The sequence below is a fragment of the Cervus elaphus genome, chromosome 8 (assembly GCF_910594005.1).
Source record: "Cervus elaphus chromosome 8, mCerEla1.1, whole genome shotgun sequence".
Lineage (NCBI taxonomy): Eukaryota > Metazoa > Chordata > Mammalia > Artiodactyla > Cervidae > Cervus > Cervus elaphus.
Window position 1 is genome coordinate 24,449,518 of NC_057822.1, and position 21,644 is coordinate 24,471,161.

At 44.6% G+C, this 21,644-nt stretch overlaps 1 protein-coding gene and 1 long non-coding RNA gene across 4 annotated transcripts in view; one reads left to right on the forward strand and one right to left on the reverse strand.

Moving 5' to 3' along the window:
• SGPP2 (sphingosine-1-phosphate phosphatase 2) overlaps positions 1–18,715 on the reverse strand; it is a 148,004-nt gene extending 129,289 nt beyond the window's left edge. For 2 of the 3 annotated variants that reach the window (XM_043909889.1, XM_043909886.1), the window contains exon 1: positions 18,421–18,715. In XM_043909889.1, the coding sequence (XP_043765824.1) occupies positions 18,421–18,639 (219 nt within the window). In that variant the 5' untranslated portion in view covers positions 18,640–18,715. The remainder of the gene's footprint in view (positions 1–18,420) is intronic. The other variant, XM_043909888.1, reaches the window with a different exon arrangement.
• On the forward strand, positions 17,526–19,514 carry LOC122698628. Its single transcript, XR_006342381.1, has 3 exons — positions 17,526–17,686; positions 17,884–17,901; positions 19,440–19,514. It is a non-coding gene; the product is annotated as an uncharacterized LOC122698628 (long non-coding RNA).
• The last annotated feature ends 2,130 nt before the right edge of the window (positions 19,515–21,644 follow it).

Genomic DNA, 21,644 nt, shown 5'->3' on the forward strand with positions numbered 1-21,644 from the left:
CGTTGTGGCATGTGGGATCGAGTTCCCTAACTGGGGATGGAACAGGGCCCCCATTGAGAGCTTGCAGCCTTAGCCACCGGACCACCAGGGAAGTCTCTCCCTTTTACAATTTTTAATTTAAAATTGGTCAACTACCGTCCATTAAATTACACACAGGCAAAGTAAACTTCCGGCAACCCACTCCAGTACTCTTGCCTGGAGACTCCATAGGTGGAGGAGCCCGGTAGGCTGCAGTCCATGGGGTCGCGAAGAGTCGGACTGAAGCAACTTAGCAGCAGCGGCAAAGTAAACCTCAGACATCATCTTATGGTAAATAATCTCTTCATTTTAGTGTATACCATGTCAACTAGAGCTATGCCACAGCGGGGAAAAATAGGTGAAATAGAAATGGAGCATAGATCTCAGGTGACTCTTTCAAGATATCATGTGGTTCAAGAAAGACAAGGGTGTCAGACTCTAGGAAAGCTGAATGCAGATGTTCTGTCCTGGGTAAAGAGGGGGTTGAAGATTTTCAGCCTGTTTGTAGACAGAAAAAATGACAACTAAGGAGAGACAAATGAGGTGTGAATTTGACCTGCTTGTAACATCAATTTGAACTGATGTAAAAAACAGAAACCAACAACATTATTTTTTAACCCAAAAATCCTGCAGTTATAAAACGAATCAGTCGAACAAAAGTTAAGGGCAAATGTGATTTTTGGGGACCCTCAAACATTTCCCTGTGTTCATCCCGAGAAGGTAGGTGAGGCCAGTGAGGAGGTTTCCAACCACCCCAGTTCTGGAACCAGAGGCCCCTCAGAGGAAGGTCTCCCCAAGGTTGCAGTCTGCACAGTGGGTTTGCAGTTTCTAAGTCATGTCTGTCTCTTTGAGACCCCATGCACCATAGCCCGCCAGGCTACTCTATCCAGGAGACTTCCCAGGCAAGAATACTGGAATGGGCTGCCATTTCCTCCTCCAAGGGATCTTCCCCACCCAGGGATCGAACTCAGGTCTCCTGCATCTCCTGTCTGGCAGACGGATTCTTTACCACTGAGCCACCTGGGAAGTGTGTGTGTGCGGAGTGCCTGCTATTAGAGTTGTGATGAGTATTCGGGACCCATTTTTACAAGGCAGTATTGATTTTTAAACTGTAGATTCACAAGCAATAGCAAAGGTAGTAAGCAAGGTCCTGTGGAGCCTTCATGCATTTCCTCCCAGAGGTTACATTCCACATAATTACATCTCACATGATTACATATCAAACCAGGAATCTCTCTATTTGGAGAGGCTAGTTAATTATTAATATTTCTGTCTGGAGTCAAGAAAGTATGTGGATCTCATGAGTAAAATGTACTCTAGAAAATGCTCCTCTTTTAAAAAAACAAAACCAGGAATCCAACATTGGTGCAGTGTGTAGAGTCATGACCGTTTACCACACGTGTACACTCACTAACCACTACCGTCATCAAGTTATAAAGTTTTTCCATCACCACAAAGATATCCCTCGTTACAACCCTTTTATAGCCATGCCCCTCTGTTCTTAACCCCTGGCAATCATTAATCTGTTTTCCATCCTTATACTTATGTCATTTCAGAATGATAAATGGAATCAGGCAATATGTGACCTTCTGAGATTGGCATTTTACTTAGCATCATGCCCTTGGGATCCATCCAAGTTGCTGGGTATATCAATCGCTCATTCTCTTTAACAGCTGAGTCATGTTCCATGGTATGGACGTACCACAGTTTGCTGAGGGACATTTTGGTTGTTCCCAGTTTGGGGGTTATTATAAATAAAGCTGCTATGAACAATCATGTGCATATTCTTTTGTGTGTGTGTGTGTGTGCAGATTCTTGTATGCATAGGTTCTCCTATCTCTGGGAAAAATGTCCAGGAGTGCAACTGCGGGTTGCATGGTAAGTGTATCCTTGTTGGTGTTTAGTCGTTAAATCATGTCCGACTCTTTGCAATTCCGTAGACTGTAGGCTCATCTGTCCATGGGATTTCCCAGGCATGAACACTGGAGTGGGTTGCCATTTCCTCCTCCAGGGGATCTTCCCAATCCAGGGAAGGAACCCACATCTCCTATATTGGCAGGCAGATTCTTTACCGTTGAGCCACCAGGGAAGCCCTAAATGTATGTTGAGCACTAACTTTTAAACATTAAATATTTCTCTTCAAAAGTAACATTTTCCCATCACAGATTATTTATCTGGTGAGTCACTTAGGCTGAGGGTCGAGGGTCAGGTGAGGCAGAGGGAGAGGAGGGGAGGTAAGAGAGGGTATCACATTTATGGGCTTCATTATGACATGTGGGCTCCATAATCTATGCAGGCATACCTGTTTCTACTGAAAAGTACTCAGAATGAGTGTGGGAAGTCCCTTTTCTATCATCACAATGGTACTGGGGTGGTAAGCATGAAGATATCAGGGTTAGACCATTTATAACCCAACATGTTGGGAAATTTCTGGTAAGTCCTTCAGGATCGAGATTTTTAGACAATAAAATATGAAAGACCCTGTTGCTGGGAAAGATTGAAGGCAGGAGGAGAAGGGGACGACAGAGGATGAGATGGTTGGATGGCATCACCGACTCAATGGATATGAGTTTGAGCAAGCTCCGGGAGTTGGACTGGGAAGCCTGGCGTGCTGCAGTCTATGGGGTTGCAAAGAGTCAGACATGACTGAGCAACTGAACTGAACTGGTCAGAGGGTTGAGATGGAGGCAAAATTGAGTGATCAACAGATGCTAGTCCTGCTTCTCCAAAAAGTAATCGTTATGCCAGAATATACTACTAAATTAATATTGGGACTATTCATTCCATTCTTTCTGTTTGAGGATATGTGTGCTGTAAATGACCGTGGCAAGACTGTCGTCCTGAAGCCTCGCCAAGGAAGCATGCAGAAGAGGAAGACCCAAGGCAGGGAGGACTGTGGAATTGTCTGCCACCCTCTGCACAACAGAACAGATTCAGTTCCCTGCTTCGCGGTCATAATATCATAAAATGAGGGGAACATCCTCTACGCACACATTGCCTCTTGGCTCAGAGTAGCCAGAGGATATATGCTTTAACTTTTACAGAATCTTCAGCCCCTGCCCAAGGCCACTGAAGTATCACAAATACGTCACAGGCTGTGAATGACGGACCTGACCTGGAAGGAGCAGGCAGAAGGACCAGGGGCCAGGCACAACTTATCTAAACCCTCAGGGGTCTGGAATCGAGCTATCACCCCCAACCCCCATCATTCTTCACTCTCTCAGGCTCCAAATATTTTCTTTTTACAAGGAAAAATTAGAAATCCCATTAGTTGTGAGATTATGTTAGCTGATGTACAGTGGCAGATCTTAATGCACAACGGATACACTGAGGAGACCATCAAAACTCAGTAAGGAAATCATTAAAATCACAGTGGAAAAGTAGATACAGTATATGACCAGACCATTCAAGAAAATAATACAAGTATCTGCTAAACAAAAGAAAATTACTCAACCTCAGTAGAGACAAAAAGAAATACAAAACCAAAATAATGAGATGCTTTCATCTGCTATCAGTTTGGCAGATTACTTTTTTAAATGGAATTTATAATGCCTCAGAATAGGGCCCTATAAGATACTTATTAATTACAAAGAGAAAAACATTTATGGATGACATCTCTGAAGCACCTTAAAAGATGTGTGAAGTTAAAATTACTAAGAATGGAACAAATCCACATTATGTGCACCCAATAATATCTTGCTTGTGGCATTCCAGCTAAAATTATAAAACCTGAATGGAATCTTGAGAAAACATCAGACAAACCCAGGTTGAGGAATACTGTACAAAATGTCTGACTTGGACCCTTCAACAGTCAAGGTCAGAGAAGGCAGACTGAAGAACTTGCAGGTTGAACTAAACAGGCATACCAATTAAACACAATTTTTGGCTTTGTGTTAGATCCTAGAATAGCAAAAGGAGATTAGTAGAGCAATTCATGAAAACGGAATAAAGTTCATAGATTACATACTATTTCCTAATTTTGATAATTGTATTGTGGTTATACATGATGTTAACATTAGGAGAATATTGGTCAAGAGTACCTAGGAATGTCTTGTACTATTTTTACAAACTTTTAAAAGTTTTATTTAAAAATAAAACTTTAAAATGCTTTAAAGATAATGTTTGATACTGTCCTTTATTCATAAGTGTCCATAGACAGTAGGAAACCTAAGTGTCCGTTGACAGTAGAACGTATAAACACACTGTTTTATGTTCCTGCCATGCGTGCCAATGGGCATGAAAAATGTACAGCTTATATGATTCATTTATATGAAGTTCAGGAGGAGGTGAAACAATGCTCTGGTGATGGGGGAAATCAGCGGTTTTCTGGGGGTGAGAGTGATATTTTTTTTAAAAAATATCTATCTACTTGGCTGTGCTGGATCTTAGTTGCGGCATGTAGGATCTAGTTCCCTGATCAGGGAACAAATCCATGCCCCTTGCATTGGGAGCTCAGAGTCTCAGGCACTGGACCACCAGGGAATTCCAAGGGAGCTTTTTGAGGTTATCGCTCTATATTTTCACCTGGGCAATAGTTACTGGAATCTAGACATATAGTCATATTTACATTTATTATACTGAAGTTATACTGCACTTATACTAAAGTTATATTTAATAAGGGCTTCCCAGGTGGTTCAGGGGTAAAGAATTTGCCTGCCAATGAAGGAGATGCAGGAGACGTAGGTTCAATCCCTGGGTCTGGAAGTTCCCTTGGAGTAAGACATGGCAATCCACTCCAGTATTCTTGCCTGGGAAATCCCGTAGACAGAGGAGCTTGGCAGGTTACAGTCCATGGGGTCCCAAAGAGTCACACAACTGAGCATGCACACAGTATATTATAATAAAGAAAAAGAAAATGCAAAAGAAGATAATAAATGCTGACAATAGACTAGCAGCCTTGGATTGCTGTTCAGAACAATAACTGAGATACATTTTCCAAAAAGCAATTTGGCAGTTAGTGTGAAGAGCTCTGAAATAAGCTTTTCTTCCAGTTCTCCAGAAACAATTAAATATTTAAACTTCAGTGAAGTACAAAGATAAACAATGAAACAATCAATATGCATAGTTAAGAAAATGCTTCAAAATATCTAAGTTAACAATCATCTGATAAACTATAATACAACTATTAAATCATATAGACTAAATATCTAAGTTAACAATCATCTGATAAACTATAATACAACTATTAAATCATATAGACTATCCAGTGATCTGGGGAAACACTCACGATATGAGTGACAGAAACTGATCTCAGTATTATACCTTCACAGGATGTTGATAACATAAATATTCTGTTTTCCAGAGATAAAGGGAAGTACTACTTTAAAACGCTAATATTTTTCTCTGGGCTGCAGAATTATGACAGGATTTTGTTTTCTTTGTTATACCTTTTGGTGTCTTCCACTATTTCTAACACAAACATTCATTCCTTTAATAGTGGAAAAGCATAAACATTAATTTCAAAGTATCTAATAGTTTCCTTGTTGAAAAAAATCAGAAGATCAAGATTCAGAAAGGAAAAAACCAACTTCTAATAGAGCATCCTTTCACCTATCAGCTTTTAACAAAATCTTTGAAGTTCTACTTCACGGCCACCTTTTAAGTCACCTATCAAGATAGGATTTTTTTTTTTTTAACTGCAAAAAAAAAAAAGTTCACCTCTGCCCTTTCCCCACCAATTAAGCCCTGGCCTCTCAGCTGCCCTGGTGACTCAGAGGCTAATGAATCTGCCTGCAATGCAGGAGACCCAGGTTTGATCCCTGGGTTAGGAAGATCCCCTGGAGAAGGGAATGGCCACCCACTCCAGTATTCTTTCCTGGAGAATCCCATGGATAGAGGAGCCTGGCGGGCCACAGTCCATGGGGTCCCAAGGAGTGGGACACAACTGATAGACTAACACACCCTTTTTCAGCTGCCAACATTTTAGCCTCAGAAGTCCTCTTTGCATGATCATCAACTCCTCCCCCTGCTCAGTCCCTGCTTTGATGAGCTGTTTCCCATAAAATGCTGTGAGAACAAAGTTTTTGCCACTTGGAAAAATCAGAACATAGCCAGAGATCAAGTTTCTCCTGCAGGTATGATTGCTAAATAGACAGCAAGAATGAATCGGTGTTTTGTTTTGTTTCACTTTGTTCTATTAAACAAAGAGGTATAAAACTGCCAGTTAGCATTTGAAGGACTAGAGGCAGTATATCCAAATGGTTCAAAGAAACCAGTACTCCCCTTTCCCCAAATTCCTAGCCCTGCTCTCCAGATTTCAGGTGGCTCACCTCTCTCCTTTCGGCATGCACAGTGGTGTACGCCCAAGGATTCTTTCTTTGTTTTCAAAACACTTTGCTAATTAGCCTGCACTGCTTCAAGCCAGAATCTAGGGGAAAAACATGTGAATCACAGTCTTGCCTGGATTTTTCAGGATCTCATTTTCTTAAGAGTGGTTCAGACAGTAAAGAATCTGCCTGTTGTGCAGGAGACCCAGGTTTGATCCCTCGATCGGGAAGATGTCCTGGAGGAGGGAATGGCTCCACACTCCAGTATTCTTACCTGGAGAATCCCACGGACAGAGGAGGAGTCTGGCGGGCTACAGTCCATGGGGTCGCAAAGAGTCGGACACAACTGAGCGACTAACACTTTCACTTCCTCATTTTCTTAATATGTAGAAAATATCTCACCAGGCAAGCCAGATTATAACAACCAGTGGATGCCCCAATTTTAGTATTTCCATAGCTTTCCAACATATATAGGAGCCTTCCAGATATGTTGCCAGGAAACGGTGACAGTATTATTTTCTTCCAGGAAAACTGTGTACCAAATAAAATGCAAGGAGAACGCTGCTGCTCGAGACATAATTCTTATCAGGACAACAGAAGATTTAATCATTAACTGTACCCACTGAAGCAAAAGTACTTTTAAAATCGGGAAGTTTCAACCTCTTAATTATGTCAAAAGTTAAAATTAGATTAGACTTGCTATCAACAGCCTTCCTAAAACAGTTACCTAATCACATTTTTAAAGCTGACAGGTGTTTCACCATCACCAACTTCTAGCGAAACCCGAACTCCCTTCACAGTGCCCAACAGAAGAAAGCAAACCAATTAAAAAAAAAAAAAAAGTTATTCATTAATCAAAATCCTTCATCAGTTTCCTGGATAAAAAGGAAGGTGCTAACACTTGAAAACAGCATTAAGCTTAAGGAGGACACAGTCAGGTAGAGTGGTCAGGGACCAAATGACCCCAGTTCTGACAGGAGACATTACAATTCTGCCAAGAAAGAAAAGGTTGCGCTCAGCATATACATGCTTCGTTCAATAGGGAGTGCCAGGTATCTGTTGACAGATTAACAGGTTCCAGGCTCATGTTAGCCTGAGGATACATAGGTGAGGAAGAGAAACCTGGCCCCTTCTCCCCTCTCCCCCCTACCCCCAGTTCCAACTTCACAAAAAGATGCTAGAACTAATGATTTAATTGTGATTATGTGCAAGTCTTCAGAGCACTAGAGGCCAGCATGTTCTGGCTGCAAGTGGAGACCCACTCAGGTCCCCTCCAGTGAGTTAACAATAAATCCTCAGAAGTTCTTGGGCTCCAAAATCACTGCAGATAGTGACTGCAGCCATGAGATTAAAAGATGCTTGCTCCTTGGAAGAAAAGCTATGACAAGCCTAGACAGTGTATTAAAAAGCAGAGACATCGCTTTGCCAATAAAGGTCCATCTAGTCAAAGCTATGGTTTTTTCCCATCATGTATGGATGTGAGAGTTGGACAATAAAGAAGGTTGAGTGCCAAAGAATTGATGCTTTTGAACTGTGGTGCTGGAGAAGACTCTTGAGAGTCCTTTGACTACAAGGAGATCAAATCTGTCAATCCTAAAGGATATCAATCCTGAATATCCATTAGAGGGACTGATGCTACGGCTGAAGCTCCAATACTTTGGCCACCTAATGTGAAGAGCCGAACCACTGGAAAAGACCCTGATGCTGGGAAAGATTGAAGGCAGGAGGAAAAGGGGATGACAGAGGATGAGATAGTTGGATGGCATCACCGACTCAATGGACATGAGTTTGAGCAACCTCCAGCAAATAGTGAAGGACAGGGAAGCCTGGCGTGTTACAATCCATGGGATCGCAAAGAGCTGGACACAACTGAACAACTGAACAACAACAAGGACACAGACCATGTCGGCCTCACCCTAAGCCCCTCTATCCTGAAAGTCAGCAGTCCTCTAGCACCTCCCCACTCAGAAGTGGGGTCTACCCCTCAAGACTCTTGCTGCTTCTCCACTTGGAGTTTTTCCTGCTGCTTTTACCACCCATTGCTGCAGACTCTCTGCCTTCCTACTGCTTTCCCTGTCACAAGACCTTTGCTTACGACCTCCTCTTTCTCTCTGAAGTCCATCACCACTCTACCATTCATGTCCCTACCTCTGGGTCTTCCATTCAGACTCCCTAAGGGAGCCACTAAATTGGTTGCCTTAGTCACCCTCCATGATGCAGTATCCCAATTAGGAGAAGTTCCCATGTGGGGCTACATCATAAAATACTGACCAGCCTAAACAGGCTGCCTTTGACTTAAGAGCTGATCGCTGATCCAATCAGCTTTCAGCCATGATGATGGGGTCCCATGATTCAAAACATGGCAACCTGCTTCTTAAACCACTTGTGGTCTCTTTCCTCCTAAGGCATTTTTAGGTGCAGGAGACACTCAAAATATCACCAAAGACCCAAAACAGATACTAAGGCTTGATTTTATATTAGTCCCATGTTTGCTGCTGTTTGACTATAATATCGCCATTTCTTTTTTTTTTTTTTTTAATATGTATACAAAGCTAACAATGTTGTGATAATTTCAAGTATACAGCAAAGGGATTCAGTCATATGTATCCTTGTATCCATTCTCCCCCCTGCTTAGGACTTCCCAGGTGGTGCAATGGTAAAGAATCTGCCTGCCAATACAAGAGATACAAGAGACGCGTGTTCGATCCCTGGGTCTGGAAGATCCCGTAGAGAAGGAAATGGCAACTCACTCCAGTATTCCTGCCTGAAAAATTCCATGGAAAGAGGAGCCTGGTGAGCTACAGACACAGGGTCACAAAGAGTAGGACACGACTGAGCAAATGAGCAATCTCCCCTAAAGCCCTCTCCCATCCCGGCTGCATACTGAGCAGAATGCCCTGGGCTATACAGTGGGACCTTGTTGGTGACTCATTTTAAATACACCACTGTGTACAAGTCAATCCCAAACTCCCTTAACTATCTCTTCCCCCATTCTTCCCCCCTGGCAACCATAAGTTCGTTCTGTAAGTTTTTGAGTCTGTTCCTGTTTCGTAAATAGTTCATTTGTATCCTTTCCTTTTAGAGTCTGCATACAAGGGATGGCATCATAGCTTAAACGCTTCAGCACGAGGTCCCTCGGTACCCCACACAGGCATCACCATTCAACCTCACACTCCTTCTCATGAAGCACAGTGACACCCCAAGAACCTTTCTCAACACCAAGTCTGAGTTGAAAACTCTGATTTGGCACATGGGATGAAATTGATTTGCTATTCCCTGTCTGTAGGATGAAGCCCAAATTCTGCAGGAAACCACACTTCAACTCTGGCTCTAGCCTAACAGTCCAGCCAATATAACACCAACTTCTTTACACAACTGGATATTCTTCATTCATCCTTTCAGATCCACTCTCCATGTTTCTCCAGAGCAGGACTGACCTTCTTGAATTGCATCAGCCCAGGCTCCCTGGCTTCTGACTGTATTTAGAGGGAGAGAGGCAACTGGCGGCGGGATAGGAGAAGGCATAGAGAGAAGTTAAGTTTCCCTTTCAGCTCCTGCCCGGTTGTGGCTGTTTCTCCACGAAAGGGCTCATTCCGGTCAGGGCCCTTTCTGATGCTAAGCTCTCCTTGGGTCTGGGGATACCAGAATGCCATCCTCTCCTCTCACCTTTTTAGGCTAAAGTTGCCTGTTTCAGGATACTTCATCCTCCCATGCTCATTTTTCCCAGCTCTTCCTACAGCTTTGTAAAGGATCCCATCTTTGAACTTCTTCAACTGCTCAGTCATTCCCCCTTTAAAAGTTCCCACGTATTCTACATTCTTCCCATATACTCTGCAGCCTGTTTTTTCTTTTTAATATGTATTCATTTTGCTGGGCCAGGTCTTACTTGCAGCATGCAGGATCTTAAGTTGTTGCATGTGAACTTCTTACTTGCGGTATGTGGCCTCTAGTTCCCTGACCAGGGATGGAACCCGGGCATTGGGAATGTGGAGTCTTAGCCACTGGACCTTCAGGGAAGTCCCTGCAGCCTGTTTTCCCATCTTTAAATATCTTACCAGTATGATACACTGGTTAAAATACTAATGTGCTATTTTTAACTAAGATCCATATTTTACTCAGACGTCCTTAGTTTTTACTGAATGCTTTTTCCTTTTTTGTTGTTCTGTTCCAAGGTCCTGTGACTGTTTCTCAGACTTCCCTTATGATTGATGACCCTGACAGTGTTGAAGAGGACAGATGTTTTGTAGAATGTCTCTCAACTGGGATTTGTCTGATGTCTTTCTCATGATTAGAATGAGAGTTTGGGGGAAGGTCACAGAGGTGAAGTGCCATTTTCAACATGGATCAAGAGATTACCATTTCAATGCACACCAAGAGCACACGCTTCAACATGACTCATCACCGTTGACATCAGCCTGATCATCTGGCTGAGGTGGCATCGTCAGGCTTTTACACCGTAAAATAACTCTTTTTCCCCCCCTCCCTCTTTCCATAGTGTACTCTTCAGAAGGAAGTCACTATGTGCAGCCCACACTTAAGGAAGTTATGCTTTCTCCCCTGGAGGAGAGCCTAAGTTTCCTTTCTTTCTCCCTTCCTTCCTTCCTTTTCTTTTTTTTGTAACTTGCAGTAAAATATGGTGGCTCAGTTGGTAAAAAAAATCCGCTTGCAACGCAGGAGACCCAGGTTTGATCTGAGGGTCGGGAAGTTCCCCTACAGAAGGAAATGGCAACCCTTTCCAGTATCCTTGCCTGAAAAATTCCATGGACAGGGGAGCCTGGCAGGCTACAGTCCATGGTGGGGTGAAGAATTGGACCTACCGAGTGACTAAACCACCACTACCAAACATAACATAAAAGCTGCCACATAACCATTTTTAAGAGCTTCAGTGGCCCCTTATCAGCAGACCATCTGTCTCCTGCTCGAACTCTTACTATGCCAAGTTGAACTTATCACTACTCACCAAAAATAATACTAATGTGTCTTTATGTTTTATTACATGAGATTTCCATGTAAGGAAAACAGAGTCTCATACTTTCAACTATTTGCTACCTACTGCTCTTTAAGCCTTGATTCAAGACACCATGGGTCCTCCAATAGGGATCACCATGACTCCTGCTCTTGTCTCCCTGACCACCTATTTCTCCTTGCAATGCATTTGCTGCATTGCATCATTTTCTTGGTGACTTTCCCAGGGCAGGAACTAAATCTCCTTTATGTTGTACCTTACCTTTAAGGCTGAGAACTGTCCTAGAAACACAGTAGCTGATCAATAAATGTTAGCTGGAAATCAAGGAAGGTAAGATGAGACAGAAGCAGAGATGGTCTATTTTCTCCAAAGAGTAAAGAGAATGTTAATATCTAAGACTGGTGAGGGTGTAGGAAAAGCTGCACTCATAGCTGTGTATCCCTCCACCCTTTCTGAAGGACAAGTTGGTAATACTTATTGAAAGCCATAATATATACATATTTCTACCCAGCAATTACAAGACTGGAAATTTAAACTAAGAAAGCAATCAGGGAGGGGGGATCGGGATGGGGAATACGTGTAAATCTATGGCTGATTCATATCAATGTATGACAAAATCCACTGAAATGTTGTGAAGTAATTAGCCTCCAACTAATAAAAAATTTAAAAAAAATTAAAAATAAAAAAAGAAAGCAATCAAAAAAAAAAAAAAAAGAAAGCAATCAAAGGCTGACATCAGTCTTGGCAATGATTTTTTGGATTTGACACCCAAAGCGGAGGCAACAAAAGCAAAGAGAAACAAGTTGGACTACATTAAATTAAAAGGCTTCCGCATGGCAAAGGAAACCTGGGAAGCCTTGAGGGCATTATGCTAAGTGAAATAAGTCAGATAAATAATGTATGATCTCACTTATATGTGGAATCTAAACAACAAAAACAACAACAAACAACTCACAATACAGACAACAAGTAGATGGTTGCCAGAGTCGGGGTGGGGCTTCCCACGTGGCTCCGTGGTACAGAATCTGCCTGCCAGTGCAAGGAGATACAGGAGATGTGGGTTCGATCCCAGGGTTGGGAAGATCCCCTGGAAAGGAAATACCCATTCCAGTATTCTTGCCTGAAGAATCCCACGGACAGGGGTGCCTGGCAGACTACTGTCCACAGGGTCACAGAGTCGGACACCACTGAGCATGCACACACATGCACGCAGAGGTGGGGGGTGGAGGACAGCAATGAGCAAAATAGATGAAGATAGTCGAAAGATACAAACATCCAGTTAAAAAAGAAATAAGTCATGAAGATGTAGTGAACAACATGATAACGATAGTTAATACTGTATTGTATATTTGAAAGCTGCTGAAAGAGCAGATCTTAAAAGTCCTGATCACAAGAAAAAGAACTGTAACTCTGTATGGAGATGGATGTTACCTAGACCTACTGTGGTGATCATATCACAATGATCATATCACATATTCACAATATATATGAATACTGAATCATGTTGCATACTTGAAACCAATAAGTCATGTCAGTTATATCTCAATTTAAAAACAAGACTATCGAGACTTCCCTGGTGGTCCAGTGGTAAAGAATCTGCCTTGCAATGCAGGGAACGTGGGTGGGTTCGATTACTGGTTGGGGAACTAAAGACCCCACATGCTTCGGAGCAACTGAACCCATATGCCACAGTGAAAAAGCCTGTGTGTAGCAACTAAGACTCGATTCAGCCAAATAAATAATAAATATTTTAAAAATAAATAAAAACAAGACTATCAAGATATGTGGAGCTTCCCCAGTGGCTCAGCAGTAAAGAATCTACCTGTAATGCAGAAGCTGCAGGAGACGTGGGTTCGATCCCTGGGTGGGGAAGATCCCCTGGAGAAGGGAATGGCAACCACAGTATTCTTGCCTGGAGAATCCTAGGGACAGAGGAGCCTGCAGGCTACGCACACAAAAATATTTTTAAAGCAAAAACTAGAAAGAAACTAAAAGCTTACCAAGAGGTCGACTAAATTGTAGTACATCCATGCTATGGAGCAATATATAGCCATTAAAATTCAGGTTGAACATTTACCAGGTGATTATCTTTGAGCAGTGGTATAATGGACATGGCTTTAACTTTTTCTTTGTATTTTTCCCCATATTTTTGCATCTGAACCATATCTGCAACTAGGAAAAAAAATGATCAAATGTACCTTTTCACAGAGGCTTATTTTGCCGATTCCAATCTGAGCATCCAGCTAAAGATAATCAAGGCTTCCAGGCTGATTGTTGGACAGTTTAGATATAATCAAGTCAAAATGTCAATAGACACCATGACTGCTGCTTCCAGATATCACTACCCTTGTCCTAAACACACTAAGGAATGTGCGTCCCAGGAAAAAGAATTTGGAGCTTCCTACTTCTGTTTGCCAGCTTCTCTGGGGTCCCGGGCTTCACAGGTGGCTCAGTGGTAAAGAATCTGCCTGCCGATGTACAAGACACAGGAGACACAGGTTCGATCCTTGGTCCAGGAAGATTCCCCTGAAGTAGGAAATGGTAACCCACTCCAGTATTCTTGTCTCCGAAATCCCGTGCACAGAGAAGCCTGGTGGGCCACAGTCTATGGAGTTGCAAAGAGTCGGACAGGACTTAGCAACTGAGCACGCATGCACTGGGGCCCTACTTCTGACCTGGATCCCAGACATTGGTTTTTTGCTTGTTTGTTTTTTAAATTTTTTTTTGTTTACTTTATTTATTTATTTATTTTATTTATTTATTTTTTTTATTAGTTGGAGGCTAATTACTTCACAACGTTTCAGTGGGTTTTGTCATACATTGATATGATTTTAAATTTTTTATTTAACTACACCAGGTCTTCGTTGTGGCATGTGGGATCTAGTTCCCTGACCAGAGATCAAACCTGGACACCCTGCATTGGCAGTACAGAGTCTCAGCTGCTCAACCACCAGGGAAATCCCTGTTTGTTTGTAAAGCTTCTCTAACTGACTATAATGGATAGCCATAATTGGAAATCCAAGGTTCTATTCCACTTGACTCATTTTGAGGATGGGACAACAGAGGCCTAGAGAAGTTCAAAATGACATCGGCACAGAGCTAGACCCTGGTCCTTTGCACTTTAGCAAGCCAATAAAATTAAGGGTGGGGTTTTATAGATTGACAGTCTTGGAGGACCCTAAAAGTTTTAAGAGGAAAATGTGGAATGTAAAGACTTCTAAAAATAACCCACTTATCAAATAGTATTTATTGAGCACAGCGCAATTTGGAAACATTAACTAAAGTCTAATGTAAATGGGAAAGGCACTACAAAATCTAACTTCATGCAACTGTATTGAGCAAGCAAAGAGGACAGAAATCAAAATACCATTGTATTCAAGGTTGGCTTTCCTCCAGAATAAACAAACATAATTCAGTCCAGGCCTTTGTCCCCCACTTAGCTGGGTCCAAAGACCCCCTGCCTTCTGCTCCTGGTGACTTCCAAGAATGTCCTCCTCTGGTTACCCTTGCAAACCAGTTACCTTTACAAACCAAGAGCAATAGCTCCTCTTTCCATTAAGTCTCCACCCTGCCCGAGAACAGTCCCAACACCTCACAGCTCCTCCATGAGGCAGACAGAATAAAGTCTCGAGCTGTTTTCCCAGGAAGGTGCACATGTAGAAAGAAGTTTAAACATAAGTCACGGATCTGACTGTGTAATATCAGGAAAGTCCTCAACAAAGCATTTAACTCTTTAGGACTCAAACTTTTTCTGTATGTGACATGTAGGCCTCCTGGGAAATCTATGAGGTCCAGTCTAATTTATACCATGATAGCTTTGTGCAAGTTCAGCCCAGCCTGGCTTGTAAATGATGTAGTTAATCTTTAAGCTAGCAGTGTATGGTGTTACAAGAATGTGTAAAGGAAGCCCTTCTTCAGTCATTTTCCTACTTCTCCCTGCTTTATAAGCACTACAAGAAATACAGAAAATATGGAAGGTAAGAAAAAATTAGACTTGTTACTATCTGAAGTCACTCTGGGGCTTCCTAGATGGCTCAGGGGTAAAGAATCAGCCAGCTGCAGGTTTGATCCCTAGATTGGGAAGATTCCCTGGAGGTGGGAATGGCAAGCTACTGCAGTATTCTTGCCTAGGAAATCCCATGGACAGAGGAACCTAGAAGGCTCCATACAGTCCATGGGGTGGCAAAGGGTCAGACACAACATGGCAACTAGACAGCAACAAAGCCATTCAGGGAAGAAAGCAACTTCTCTGTTGTCTGATATATCTTAAATCAATACCCTGGTGCTGCCTAACTTCTAGAGTATGTGGAAAATTTTGATTTTCAATATTTACACTTCAGTTTTTAAAAATCTTCAGTTTCTTATCTTGAATGTCAAACACTCTGTCATGATATAGGGCTTCCCTGGTGGCTCAGAGGTTGAAGCGTCTGCCTGCAATGCAGGAGACCCAGGTTCAATCCCTGAGTCGGGAAGATCCCCTGGAGAAGGAAATGGCAACCTACTCCAGTATTCTTGCCTGGAGAATCCCATGGAGGGAGGAGCCTGGTAGGCTACAGTCCATGGGGTCGCAAAGAGTTGGACACGACTGAGCAATTTCACTTCACTTCACTTGTCATGATATAGCGAGTGAAGAGTGTTGGATGGGAGGGGGAAACCCTACCATTTGGTTCACTGAATGCCCAAGCAGCAAGAAGATACTTCTCTGCAAAAAAACCTGCTTGTTTAGCTTTTAAAGGGCAATTTTATATTGCAATCCGCACTCACTCATTTATAAAATTCACTGAGCTCCCAAGCACCAGGCCATGAGGAGCAAATAATGAGCACCGTAGACAAGTTTCCTGCATTCTTAGAGCTCATCATCCCCTGGAAGAGGTTAGCAATAATCAGATAGCCACACAGTGGTACGCTTATACAACATGATAAAGGCTGCAATGAAAACTGGCAAGAAGCAAAGAGAATATATAAAGAGAGGAGGGAGATCGGAGAGTGAGTGGAAGTGTCTCCTGAGGACTGACCTTTGAAACTGAAGGATGAGTGGGAGTTTACTCAGAGGATGGACAGGCAATTGACAAGCCACAAGCCAGGCAGAGGCCAAGGGGAAGAGTAGCTAATTGGAGAGACATTTTGTCCGCTGTCCCTTTAAGGTCCTATCAATTATCTGGGGCAAGTATGCAATCATCTTGCTCTGGGAACTCCACCTGTACTTGCAAAATATGAATCTTCCCAAGTCACTTGATACCAACCCACCTTTAAAAACATTATCCCATTATTTATCAAGTGCTCTCATTTTTTGCCCATTGCATGTGGGGATTTATCATGAATTTTTAACCCTCTTACATGATCTATAGTGAGTGGGGTCCTGTGTAGGATGAAAGGGGATTGGAGATCTAAGTATACATACAGCTGATTCACTTTGCAGAAATGAACACAACATTGTAAAGCAATTTTACTCCAATAAAAAAAATTGTTTTAAAAAAGGAAAGAAAGGGGATGATCCTTTCATATCCTTCACTGAAAGGAGCAAGATAACACCTTTCTACAAGGAAACCTGCTCCTCTTGCTTTTAAAAAAGGGCAGGAGGTTCCTTTTCAAGATCTGGAAGTTATAGACTAAGGGTAATGTTTGAAAGAGTCTGAGAAATGCTAGTGGAAAACTGTGCTCTTCTTCAGCTCCCTGGACTAAGGAAACAGTAGATGCTAGAGGAGCAAGCAACAGGGAGCAGCCCATATATCTACCTGTGGATATAAACTGTGTCCCCAGAAAATGCCAGACAGCGTTTCAGGAATGAGACAGGTTCTTAATCCCTCCTCTCTGCACCATTCTAAAGAGAAAGCAAGAGGAAAGGGGCAGGGGCTCTCAAACGTATCTAAAAGTTTCTGGGTGTCCTCTGGGATGGAGAAGGAAACACAAAAGGAGAAAAGAAAATATCATGGAGGAAGATTTCTCTGGAGTGGAACCCACCACCCACTCCCACTCTCTAACTAAATCCTACCATTTAATGCCCACAGTATTCCATTCCCCCTGAAAGCCAGGTTCTTCATAATTCCTCAGTTACTATTAGATCTAGAAATCTACACATAGATACATGCCACCTTCCTGTCATCAAAACTTCTAGGAAGAAAAAATACCTGGTTTCCTCCTCCACCACCAAGACCACCACCCCCACCAAAGAGTTGTAATACACTGTTTCCCTTTTCCTCCGTCACACTTTCCACCTCCCCTGGGGGAAGGGCACAGACGCAGTCCGAGCCCAAGCTGTCTCACTGCTGCTGGGAGTCCTCCCTCCCAGAGGGCAGCCCTGCGCCCTGGCACGTTGGCATCTGCAGCCTGTCTCGTCTCTCCCGCCTGGAGTCCTTGTGCACTGCGACGATGCGCTGGCTTCCCAAAGCCGCAGTGGATTGTATAACCACACGGTGCACGCCTGGAGGACAGCGCGGTGAGCCTCCCTCCTGGCAGCATCTGTCCAGAGTCACTGGTGTCAGCTAAAAAGAGACCCACCAGGTCGGCGGGACCCGAAGACTCCAGGGGAGGGAGGGAGCGAAGCGCGCTGTCTGGACAACAGCACTGTTGGTAGGCGGTGGGGTTGGTAAATCTCTCCAGCAGCAGTATTTAAACCCGAAATTCTGTCTGCAGAGCCGGCGGTGAAGGACGGTGAGGAGCAAGCGGAGTCCTACTGCACCAGCTTAGTGTGGATCAAACAAAGGGGGATGGCGCGGAAACTCAGAATAAGGAAGGGGGGAGTTGTCGGAATTTCTCCCCAGCGAGACCTCTCGCGAAAATGACAATGACATATCCGCTCCTCTTTTCAATTATGTAACTCTCATACATTTGGAAGAATATACATGAACATATACTTAGGACGGCAGAAAAGCTCTAAATAGACTCTTAAAAAAAAAAACAAACCTCTAAATAGCTTTAGCTCAGGGTGCATCTGAAGTCTTAACAGACTCTGGTTGTCACCTGGCCGCGTTAGAGGGTGTCATCCTAGATGTGGGACCCACCGCGCGGACAGCCGGGTCACCGCCGGCGACGCGGCCCTCTCGGCTCGGCAAGGATCGCCGCAAGCCCCTCGCCGCGTCGCGGGGTCGGCTGCACCTACCAGTCCGCAGGCTGCAGAGCGATCTGCCCCCTTCACCTCCCCCACCCAGCGAACACCTGGCCCGCGGTTACCTGCGGGGCCGCCAGTCTCCGCAGCCCATTGGCCGGCTCCCCGGCGCCCTTGCCTTTGGCGGCGGGGAGATGCCCGAGCCCCGGCGTCCGCGCCTCGCGGTCCGTGGGGCCCGCGCCGTTCTCGCTGGGGCCTTCATCCGGCGCGGGGAAGAGCCCGCAGTGGCGCTGGAAGCGGGCGACGAGCTGGGAATCCTGCAGGCTCCAGAGCAGCTCGGCCATGGTGCTCCCGGAGCGCCGCCGCCGCCCGGTGCCCTCTGCTCGCGCCTTCCCTCCCGCCCTCGCCCGCGCCGGGCTGGGCGCTCGGGGTGGCTGGCGGGCGGGCGGGGCCCGGGGCGCCAGCCAACAGGTGCGCCGCTCGGGTCCTAGCGCCCGCCCCCCGCGCGCGGACGCGCAGGTGTTCGCCTCCACCTTGCGCAGGGCACGTCCGCGCTCCTTTCCTTCCGGCGGGCCCGGGCGGACTCGGGTGATCTCTGGCGTCCGGCAGGCTCGCAACTGGGCGAAAAGGTACAGGTGTCCCCACCCCTGTCGGCTGGTGCATAAGTGCCACCTAATGTGGAGCGGCCGCGCACGTGTGGATCTGCCTGAGTCCACTTGGCGCGCACCGGCCGATCGCTTAGGGACCTTCCTGTTCACTGTTGAGCTCAAAGGGAGGTCAGATTTTCCATCCCCCCGACTCCCCGCATCCAGCCTGTAGTCTCTGCCTTTGCCCACTTCCGGCAGGGAGCGGGAGCCCCGCTAGAGAACATTTTTTGAGTTCTTGCCAAACTCTACGTGATGTCGCGTCTCCCCACAGTCCCAAACTTCTGCGACATTGCTCAAGAACCAACCGAGTGGGTTTCAAGTGGATTCGAGTCATCCTCCGCGTCCCTGCCCTTGCCCTTGTGATTTGACAACTGGGGAACACCTAGATACTTGGAGTGGAACACTGATTCTTTCTTTCTTGGTGTTCCGCATTAAGAAAGATGGTGCTTGCCCCTCCCCCCGACTTTTTTTTTTTTTTTTTTCCACTCTGCCTTTAGACACTGGAGACCCAAAGAGAACAAGGTGTTGAAGAATCTGGAGGAGGAATTGACTTCTTCCTGCACCAGCGCGGGCTTTAGATATCTCAGCAGAAGAGCAAAGAAAACATCCTGCCTGTCGACCTTGGTTTTGCCGCCTCCCTCCTGAATCGTCTAGGGACACTACACTTCCTCACAGAGAAAGGCAACAGTCAAATTAGGCCCAGCTGACCAGCCTGCAAGGAAAGTGCAATTCAATCCTTCTGTCTTCAGTCTGCAGCTGAAGGCTGGGGTTTCCTGGTAGCCCCCGTGTAAAGCTGCTAAGTATTTGGTTGCACATATGACTAGGGGGGCACACCTGCACATCACCGACCTTGTTTATCCAGTTGTCAGTTCAGGCCAGGAAGTCTTTCGGATGTAGCCTTCAAGGATGACGTGTTCTCCCTTGTGTCTGCGTTTCTGCTCTTCTTCCCAGTCCTGTCTGGCAAGCAAGATCAAGGTGGCTGAAAGAGCAATAAAATTCTTGGCAAATAGCCGTTTTCTACTTCATTTACAGAAGAGGCACAGAGCTGTTGGCCCAATCAGGCTGTGTCACACAAAGAGATGTTCAGTCCTGGAAGCAGAAGGCTCCTCTTTCCTCTGCTGTGGTCATTTACAGCCATTGGGACCAAATCCTCTGGGGTTTTCTCTTTATTTTTGGCTGTGCTGGGTCTTTGTTGCTGAGCATGGGTTTTCTCGAGTTGTGATGAATGAATGGGGCTACTCTCTAGTTGTGGTGCCTGGGCTTCTCACTGCAGTGGATTCTCTTATTGCAGAGCATGGGCTGTAGACGTGAGGGCTCAGTAGTTGTGGCACATGGGATTTAGTTGCTCCCCAGCATATGGAATCTTCTGGGACCAGGGATCGAACCCGTGTCCCCAGCATTGGCAGGCAGATTCTTAACTACTGAACCACCGGGGAAATCTTGTGGTTCTGTTTTTAAAGTAGGAATTGTGGCTTAGGATCTTTTCTTATTATATGATAAAGAAATATGCTTCCTCATGAAGACACTTAAGTGATGTAGCTCCCAAATTTGATGTTGCGATTTCCCTTTCTCCCAAATAGTAAAGAGTCAAAGCCAAACATGGCATATGGAGCACAAGGCAAAAAAAAATACATATTCAGACAAGTCATTTCTATCCCCTTAGGGACCAGGTACTAACCCCAGCTTCCAGTGGCTTGTGACATCACTGTGGGCCTCCGTTGTCTTCCCTGATGAATGACATTCCTCGCTTCTTGTGTGTGGCAGTCCTTATCTCGAGGCAGTATCACACCATCTCCTTCTTTGTCGTCATGGAGCATTCTCCCTGTGTGACTTTCTATGCCCACGTTTCCCTCTTCTTATAGGGACACCAGTCCCAGTCTTTGGATTAGGGTCTATTCTAAACCAGTCTGGCCTCATCCTAACATGATTACATCTGCAAAAATTACATTTGCTCCACATTCACAGGTTCTGGGTGCACGTGAATTTGGAGCAAATGCTATTCAACCCAGTTAAGTATCGGGTTGGCCAAAAAAGTTCCTTTGGGTTTTTCCCATGAGATGTTATAGAAAGATGTAAGTGTGTTACAAGTTATAAGCTTTTTGGCCAACCCAGTTCTTACTCTGTGCCAGGCATGTGCTGAGTACTTTCACACCATAACTAATATAATCACATTTTATCCTCCCCGTCCTCTGAAGTAGCCACTCATCCTTCATGTATTTGACAATTATGCATGTACTAATGTCAGACACTATTCTAGGACTGGGGATGCATCAGTTAAAAAAAAACAGAGCTCCTAGATCATGAAACTTATATTTTAGTAGTGTTAGTTATTCAGTTGTGTCTGACTCTTTGCGACCCCATGGATTGTAGCCCACCAGGCTCCTCTATCCATGGGGATTCTTCAGGCAAGAACACTGGAGTGGGTAGCCATGGCCTCCTCCAGTGGAAGCTTCCTGACCCAGGGATTGAACCTGGGTCTCCTGCATTGCAGGCAGATTCTTTACCATCTGAGCCACCAGGGACAGCTATTTTTAAAAATAAATAAATAATAAAAATTTTTATACATCAAATAAATCTGTACTTTTAGTGAGCAACAAATGCCATGGAGAAGAGTAAGGTGGTTGGGGCAGGAGGAAGACGTGCAGGTAAGATGGTCACCTCCAAGAAGGGGATATGAGTGCAGAGACCTGGAAGAAGAGGAG